Source organism: Brassica oleracea, chromosome C5 (genome assembly GCF_000695525.1).
Source record: "Brassica oleracea var. oleracea cultivar TO1000 chromosome C5, BOL, whole genome shotgun sequence".
NCBI lineage: Eukaryota > Viridiplantae > Streptophyta > Magnoliopsida > Brassicales > Brassicaceae > Brassica > Brassica oleracea.
Genome location: NC_027752.1, coordinates 20,210,868 through 20,219,989, shown reverse-complemented (window position 1 = coordinate 20,219,989; position 9,122 = coordinate 20,210,868). Strand labels below are relative to the sequence as shown.

Genomic DNA, 9,122 nt, shown 5'->3' with positions numbered 1-9,122 from the left:
CTCTCTCTCTCTCTCTCTCTCTCTCTCTCTCTCTCTCTCTCTTAGTGGTCGCTACAACAATATGTGATGGTTTTGTTTGATTAGACATATAGTAAGAAGAATGTTTACTAAACTGCTTGCAAAAGAAATTCCAGTGGCTACAGTATGGTAAGTGAGAAGTCTGGTATAAGAAGCATGAAGAAAACTGTAATCGATAACTGTAGCAACTCAATTAAACTTAACAGCTTTAAAGTTTAAAGTTATAGTAAGAAGAACGTTAATTTGAATTTAAATTTAACAGCTTATGTCTCAGCATCATTAAAACTACTAAGCACACATGTTACATCAACATCTTTTGAGTTTTGAATAAGCTGAATCTCACCTTATACGTCATTTAATTTTTTCAGTTTTGTTACATTATGCAATCACATGAGCAAATTAATTATTCTTATGATTATGTTTATATTCTTATATTGCTGGCTTTTTGGTTCCTCATTGGTCTACAATTTGTTTTTTTTTTTTCATTTTTGTCGATTGCTCGTGTGATCTATAAGAGTTGTTGTTGCATATAATGGTAGCTCGTTTATAGTGGAAGATGTTGTAGAGGCAGTGATTGTACTAAGGATGCATGCACCATGGGACAAGGTAAAATCTTTAAGCAATAACAATAATATCTGCAATGGCATCTCCAAGCTTTTTGATAATTCTTTCCGCTAACAACAAAAGCAACACGAGTAACTTAGGTTTCTTCACCTAGAATTTAAAGCATTAACTTGCCAAAATGGAGTTATGCTCACCAAAACAGCCTGTTTAATTAGTAATAAAATATTCATGAAGAGTAAAGCCAATTTTTTTTGTCAACTTAAAAGAATCATGTAGATTCTGGAAACCAAACTGGTAGCTCCGCATTCTTATGGACAACAAACGACGATTGCTTTCTTGCACTGCGTGCAATATTGTTCTCCCTTGAATTCTGCGTCCGTGGTATATGAATGAGCTCTGAGCTGTTGAAACTTCTCTTTAAAACATTTCTCTTTTAAGCCATGTTCGAAAACGCAGCTTAGGCGGCAGGATACTCGCCGGAAAAGCGCGTTGCGGCCAGGAACCGCCGCGATTTGGCCTTAGGCGGTCAGTTACTCGGAAAAGTTGAAGAAATCAGTATTCTGGTGATTTGAAGTCTGTAGGGAAGTGTTTCACAATAGATTTGTTATATATTGTTTGAAACCTATAAGATTTGCAAGAAAAAAACATGGAAATAGTTGTGTCTGAAAATTCGCAGGTTTAAGATAGGAGACGGGGTTATTTTCGTCATTTCGCTTTCATTTAACCTAAAACGTTAGAAAATAGAGAAAAAGAGCTTTCATTTACTCGAACCCATGACATGTACGTACCAATAAATGAGTCTAGCCACTGAACCATGCGAGTTTATTGTTCTTAGTTTGCATATTTAAAATATAAATCCATAAAACGTATATAAATAATCTAAAATTACGCCCCGATTAATCCCCGTATAATCTCCGATTAATTGATTCGGCGCTAGGCCCTATCCAACCGCGCGCACGCGTTACGTCTAACGTAGTTTCGAACATGGCTTTTAAGTAACTTGCAAAGGCTGACAATTCTTCTAGTTTCGAAATCATCTTCACCAACTGAGAACAATCCGTTGCAAATGTAACATTAAACTGTCTTAGATTCTTCATACACTCCATTGCCCAAATAAAAGCCTCTATCTCCAAGTGAAGTGGCGACTGACTCGCTCGCATATTTCTCGCTCCTATTGAACCATCAAAACCTTCCAGTATGATATACCACCCTTGTCCCTAATATACATTCTGATTTTTTCATGTTCCATCCGTAAAACACCATCGACCTGGGATATCCGGTACTATCACTTCTACTGGTAATCGAGTTTGCTCGATTCTCCATGTAATTGAGATCTGCGCCACAGCCCAAAGTAAAGACTCAATTTCTGCTAGTTTAAGAGTATCTCTACGATCAATGTCTAAATTACTAAAAATTTTGTTGTTTCTTCATTTCCATATGTACCATAAGATCCATGCAAATTGATGGCATTCCAATTCCGGAGAAACTCTCCAAAATAAATAATCCATATTCGCAAAAAGTGATTGAGTGGGAAAGATGTCTGGATTCGAAAGAATTCGTGAGGTGCCCAAACTTGAACCGCCGTGGACATTCAAAAAATACATGATTTATGGATTTCTCAGGTGCTTTACATCGTGCACAAATTGTATCCCCTTGTATTCCTCTTGCTCTTAATTTTTTTTCTTAACCTCTATACATCATGATACTAGTTGCCACAAAATATGTTTCATCTTAGGTTGAAAGCAAACCTTCCAGCAGAAAGCCTTCGGAGGAGAGATCGATGGACCAAAATCTGGTAACATTCTTTTTATGTCTGGGTACACACGTTCAATTTGATATCCAGATTTAACTATATATATCTCATTATTAGTAAAATGTCATCCATCGCGATCTGCTGTCTGAATTCGGCTTAATAGTATACTTTCAATTATTTTAACATCTTCATGATCCACCAGAGTCTGAATGACCTGTAAATTTCATGTCCTTGATGTTACATTGATGAGAGAATCCATTGTAAGGTCCATGTAAAGATTGTGCTGATTTTTATTTGCTAGTCTCGGGCGAGTGGATGAGAGCCATGGATCATTCCATATGGAGATAGAAGATCTTGATCCCACCCTTTTGATTAGTCATTTGCTAACAAAAAATCTAGCAGAGATAATACTGCGCCAATCGTAGGATGACGAGTACGATCTAATTGGTTCTAGGGGTGATGCATTCCTGAAATACCGTCATTTGAACACGCGAGAGAAAAGTGTGTTTGGTTTGTCGATGAATCTCAAAAATTGCTTTTCAAGCATGGTTGTATTTAAATATGTGAGGTCATTAAAACCCAAGCCTCATTCATCCTTGGGGATACATGGTTTATTCCATGATTTCCAGTGCATACTTTTAGTATTGCCCTCCGGACTCCATCAAAATTGTGTCACTGTACTTGTTAGCTTCTTTATTACCGTTTTTGGTATGCGAAAACAGGACATTACATGGTTTGGCAAAACCGTTACCACATATTTTATAATCATTTCCTTTCCCCTTTGGTAAACAACTTGAAAATCCATCCCTTTACTCTATTATTCAATTGATCTTGAACAAAACCAAAAACCTGTATTTTTTATCCTCCCAAATTCTCAGGAATTCCCAAATAAGATCTCATACCGCCTAAATTATGTACCCCTAAAATTTCCCATAGTTTCTATTTGATGGGTTCTTCAATCTTGTGACCAAATTGAATCGGAGATTTTTCAAAATTTATCTGCTGACCCGATACCACTTCGTATTCCTTTAGAATCCTGAGAATGGTTTGACATTCCACTCTTTGTGCTTTTCAGAAGAAAAGGCTATCGTTTGCAAAGAGGAAATGAGATATTGGGGGACAAGCCCTTGCATCCTTTGTGCCCCTCGGTTGTTTCTCTCTCTCCGCCTTTTTAATATTTGCTATCAATGTTTTTGTACACATATTAAATAAATAAGGAGATAAATGATCCTTCTGCGTAGACCTCTCTGTGGAGTTATGTGTCCCTTTGGTTGACATTCAATAAGACTATGTACTGTACCAAAGAGATAAATTCTATCATTAGTTGTGTCTTGTGATGATCAAACCCCATCTTGGACAGTAGCTCTTCTATAAAAATCCATTCAACTTTATAATAAGTTTTATTCATATCCGTTTTCATGGCCATAAATTTATCCTGACATGATTTATTAGTCCTCAAACAATGAAACATCTCCTGAGCTATGAGGATATTGTCAGATATCAATCTTCCAAACACAAAAACCGATTGTATTTTCGAAATAAGTGATTTCCGAAATAAGTGAGGGAAGACAAGCTTTTAATTTCTGACATAAAAACTTAGATATAATCTTATATCTTACATTACATAACCAAATTAATAATATGCTATTGGGTTTTGTCGACCTTATTCATGTTTTTTTCTAAACAAGACTACTTCTTCACAATCTGTGATTCCAAAAATAGTAGTGATTTGATATAAAGAAAGAGTCAATGGTCCATGAAAACGAAGTTTTGGCACCAAAAAGTGGGGTCTAGCTCCTCTCGCAAGAGTTATAAAATAGAGTTTGAGAAGGAAGTTTGTGATTGTTTTTGTTTGTGTGTGAGAGAGAGAGATATGAACGACGCAGATGTGTCAAAGCAGATACAACAGATGGTCCGGTTCATCCGGCAAGAGGCGGAAGAGAAAGCTAACGAGATCTCGATCTCCGCTGAGGAGGAATTCAACATAGAGAGACTTCAGCTTCTCGAGACTGCCAAGCGTAAGCTCCGTCAAGATTATGATCGCAAGCTCAAGCAGGTCGATATCCGCAAGCGCATGTAAGCTTCTTCTTTGTTTATATCACTTTCATCTTCTTGCTCTCAGGCTTCAGACTAATTCCATTTCTCTCTTTAGCGACTACTCGACGCAGCTGAATGCTAGTAGGATTAAGTACCTTCAAGCACAAGATGACGTTGTCACCTCCATGAAAGACTCTGCGGCTAAGGACCTTCTTCGTGTCTCCAACGACAAGAACGCGTACAAAAAGCTTCTCAAGGCTCTCATCGTTGAGGTATTGATTTATCTTTCTATATATACTTATTATCCTTGTCAACAAGTCCTTAACAGTTATCACTGTGGTGTATGTACGTAAGAGTTTGCTGCGGCTGAAAGAGCCATCAGTGCTGCTGAGATGCAGAGAGATGGACAAGAAGGTTGTTGAGTCAATCATCGAGGATGCTAAGAAACAGTATGCAGATAAAGCGAAAGTCGCGTCTCCTAAGATAACCATCGACGAGAAAGTGTTCCTCCCTCCACCTCCTAATCCTAAGCAACCTGATTCACATGACCCTCACTGGTAAACTTCTTCCATCGTTTCAATCTGTCTTTCTCGCTTGTCACGTAATATCATCCACATGAGCAATGAGGGTGTCTTGATGGTGAAGCTCGGGCGGGGTGGTGCTGGCATCTCAAGATGGAAAGATTGTCTGCGAGAATACTTTAGACGCACGCCTAGACGTCGCCTTCAGACAGAAGCTTCCCCAGGTTTGGAATATTCTTCTTTTTTTCTCATCATGCTCACAACCTCTCAAATTAATCAGTTTTATTTTCATCTCCACAGATCCGAACACGCCTCGTTGGAGCTCCTGAAACCTCAAGAGCATGATCTCGCCAACCTAAGCCCACTCTCTTGCTTAAGCCCATAATAAGCGACATGATCATCACTTGTCTCTCATCCTTTTCTTCATGACAAAGAGAATAAACTTCTTCTAATAATAACATTTTAATGTCAATTTTTGTTCTATAATATTATTTGATAAATCACATTCCAAGTTCTGATCACGAGATATACACTCAGAAGTAGCCATAGACTTTGTTAAGAATACATGATATTATTAAGTGTTCCCTAGCCACCTTTTTAAAACATAGACTCTGTTCGGTTAATACCGGTTTTGCCCTTCAACCTTGGCCTGTTTTTGCGGTTAGCCTTACGTCGTTTCTCTTCTTTAGCTCCACCACCAAATATAGACATCCTCCCAATCCCTTTGGAAAGTGAGGTCATCAATGTTCCACCATGACCTGACTTCTCAATCATCCCTTGTTTCATCAAAACCTGCTCCTTCTCTAACTCGCTCAGTCTCACTCTCACCCTCGAGATCTCCAGCTTCAACTCTCTGTTCTCCCTCCTCAACGATGCGTAAGTGTCTCTCGGAGACGTTGCTCCGCTCGGGACCCCGCTGCTGAGTTTCTGAGACGACATTACCATCCCTGACTCTCCTGACACAATGTTCTTCAGACGCAGCTGTTCCGAGTAAAGAACTCGAACAACCATCTGCACCGGTAACCGGTCGTTCTGAGCCGCGTGGCTGCATGCTTCTTGTGTAAGTTTCTTCGTGTCTACGAACTTGCAGAGACTTTTGCATTCTTGTTCGGTCAGCAACGGATGTCCCTAAACATCATTACAAAAACATCAATACGAGATTCTTACAAAAACACCAGAGATGTTCAATGCTAGTAGTACCTTAAGAAACATATCAATAGCTCTGTAGAGACCATCATGCGTGACACGCACGTAATCCGGCAAAATCTCTATCAAATCGGTAAACTTGTTTAGACTCAGGAACGGGTCTGGTGCGATCTCTGCCAAATACGCATCTATGATCAGTCCCACTTTCAGTAACGAGCTGTGACACGTGGAATCAATCAGACTCTCAGTCTCGTTGTCATCTTCGTTACGTTCTTCGTCCTCTATCCTCTTCAAGAAACATACGAGTATCCTATGAACCGTGTCCACATCGTACATGGACTCTTCATCTCGGACGACAGGTATGAGTAGATCATCAAGCGAGACTCTCTCCAGCTGCTGAGCGATTCTCATCTCGAGCTCAAGCCTGCAAGAGACGGAAACGTTTATAGTAACCCCAACCCTCAACATCCCAAAGAGGAAACTCAGAGGGACTTTGTCGTTGGGGAAAAGGCTAACGATGGCTTCAACGACGTTCCTCTGCTCGTTCTCAATCGTGCCTGAGTCGAGCTTGGTACGTTCCTGACGGTCTCTGATGCCTTTTAAAGACTCCTGAGAGTAATGCATTAAAGAAGTGATGATGCTCTCGGACCGCAAGCCTGTTCTCGCCATGGCGGAGACAACACGTGCGTAATAATCGATCCTTAGAGCAGAGAGGTCTTGGATCCACCACTCTGGTGGAGAGTCTCCTCTCTGGCTGGTTCTGTTAAGACGTGATAGTCCCAGCACTAGCTGTTCTCTACATGCGTTCATAGCTATGGCCTCCACGCACCTTTCGGGGACGTGGTAAGCTTCGGCTATGTCGTGAGGGTGAAGCAACAACTCGCAGGAGCAGAGGACTTCCACCGACTTCTCCAGGCTTCGAAACACGACTTGTTCGAGGTAAGTCTCGGTCCGTGCGATGAGATTCTCTTCTTTGTGGTCCTCTGTCATCTCGAGGTAACCGGCTGCGCAGCGGAGAGCGACCACGTTGGAGATGGTGATCTCGAAGTTGATGCCGTAGCAGAACTTCATGGCGAGCTCGAAGGTGTGTGACCCGCCTGGGAAGTCTGGGAGCTCTGTATGGGAGAGGGTTCTTGAAGTCTCTTTCATCTCTTCTGCCACCAGTTTCCTGATCTTTCCACACCTAGCCACCAGAGGAAACTGCAATATTGAAAATTACCATTTAATTGAATTTTGTTGAACTGTGTATGTGTGTGTGTGTAATCACTAACCTTGTGTAGTAGAAAAGGCTCTCCATCTACGACAATTGTTATATCTCCCGCAACATCGGAGAATATGCTGCAATATCCTTCATTCATTAGTAAAACATTGATTTCAAAAAAAGGAACAAACCTGGACATGTAGAGAGAGAGAGAAGAGAACCGGGTGGTAAAGGATTTGGAGAAGCTGGTGGGAGGAACATGAGCAGGAGGAGGGTTGTCCGAGGTACCCATCAAGAAGACCAAAGTCTCTGCAGACACTCTCTCTGTCTCTGGCAGTGCGGAGGAAAAACCTTTCAAAAACATAGGCTTTGGGGGAAGTTAGCTTTTCTTTTTCAACTTTATCTTTGAAAAAAAGTAATTCCAAGTTGAACACTTTCTTTTTTCATCATAATCTTTTGATTATTATTTTTAATACATTACACTTTAAGTTTCGTGATCTTGACTCCAAATAGTGTTACATGTGACTGGGAGCACGTGAGAAAAGAGGGTTTGTGTGGCACAGGGCTCCATAAAGACTCAATTATTATAGTCTATTGGGGACACACACACACACATTCTTTCCCTTTACTAATTGAGATATCTGTTTTTCAACCTCTTTAACACTAAAACCACCTTCAAAAAACCTTACTTTCTGGTATAAACAATCACAATTGTGTATTGGCCCACTATGTCACCACTACTTTTGCTCCCATTTCGTTTCAGCAAATATATGACATGATGATGATTTGAGGCCGGACTAGAATTCTACCCACTACTAGCAGGAAAACAAATGGCATAAGGACAGAGCCAATGCATCCTTTTTGTTGAATATCTTATAGATTCTCAGTCACTAGAAACATCACTGTAATTTTTTTAACATTTAAAAGCACCTTTCTGTCAAGTCAAATTTATGTTTGGTATGTTCTTGTTGGAGCTTCTTTCTACTTTGGATGTGGACATGGTTGACGATATTCACGTAAATACTTGGTTTTTTAACCTTATTTCTGCTGGTATCTGTCTAAATTTTCCATCTATACTCTTGTCCTTCTTCAAGTTGTGTTCACATTCTCCAAGTGTTCCAAGGACATCTCTGGGGCTTAAACAATAATCTGTTGTTGTTCTTTTGTTTCTTGTCTTTTCTGAATGCCCCAAGGGATCACTCATTCCGCTTGATGGTATGGTCTTCTATGTTTCTGCGTAACGGCTATGCGCAGTGTTTGTAAACTAGGCAGCTTGACTCATCTCATCTTTTCGAAAGTAGTCTTTTTGGCTTTTCGTTTTCATATCTTGCAAGTAGTCTTGATCATTTTTTTTTATCAACACTTGCTCTTCAAGAAAACATCACTTGTAAGCAGTTTATGCTCTGTTTTTTGTGCCGACTACTAAGTGGAGACTACTTCGTAAACTCTGGGCAGTAAAGACGGAAATGCATGTGTCCTTCATTCGTGTTGGTCCAAAGTTGTGAAGTGACTCGACTGTATGTCCTTTCAAAGTATAATTGGGTAGTTAGGTCACATGGATTTTATTTAGCTACGGATCCAGAAATATATTTTATTGGAGTTATTTACAATTAAAAATACTTTATTATAAAAATAAATTATGTAAAATAGAATATATTTAAGAGAAAAAAACAAAAATAGCACTAAATCAAGTTTTTGTTCCCAAACTAGCATTCAAGGTCAAAAGTCACAAAAATAGCACTTAATGTTTTATCAAAAGTCACAAATTTAGGGTTTAGAGTTAAAGGGTGAAGTTTAGAATTTAGGGTTTAGGGTTTAGGGTTTAGAGTTTAGGGTTTAGGGTTTAGAGTTTAAGGTTTAGGGTTTAGGGTTTAGGGTTTAG

The 9,122-nt window shown here is 39.6% G+C and overlaps 2 protein-coding genes across 3 annotated transcripts; one reads left to right on the top strand and one right to left on the bottom strand.

The window, feature by feature from the left end:
- The first annotated feature begins 3,969 nt into the window (after positions 1-3,969).
- Positions 3,970-5,414, top strand: LOC106343549 (V-type proton ATPase subunit E2). The gene is made up of 5 exons (XM_013782795.1): positions 3,970-4,411; positions 4,488-4,644; positions 4,727-4,929; positions 5,018-5,117; positions 5,194-5,414. The coding sequence occupies exons 1-5, from the start codon at positions 4,092-4,094 to the stop codon at positions 5,236-5,238; spliced, it is 825 nt and encodes a 274-aa protein (XP_013638249.1). The 5' UTR covers positions 3,970-4,091; the 3' UTR covers positions 5,239-5,414.
- Positions 5,354-7,641, bottom strand: LOC106343548 (BTB/POZ domain-containing protein At3g08570). Of its 2 annotated transcripts, none has more exons than XM_013782793.1 (4): positions 7,462-7,641; positions 7,311-7,377; positions 6,094-7,239; positions 5,354-6,021 (listed from the first exon to the last, which is right to left on the bottom strand). In XM_013782793.1, the coding sequence occupies exons 1-4, from the start codon at positions 7,602-7,604 to the stop codon at positions 5,491-5,493; spliced, it is 1,887 nt and encodes a 628-aa protein (XP_013638247.1). In that variant the 5' UTR covers positions 7,605-7,641; the 3' UTR covers positions 5,354-5,490. The 2 variants fall into 2 exon arrangements, with proteins under 2 accessions (XP_013638247.1, XP_013638248.1); XM_013782794.1 differs by having other exon boundaries at positions 6,094-7,222.
- Positions 7,642-9,122: the final 1,481 nt, after the last annotated feature.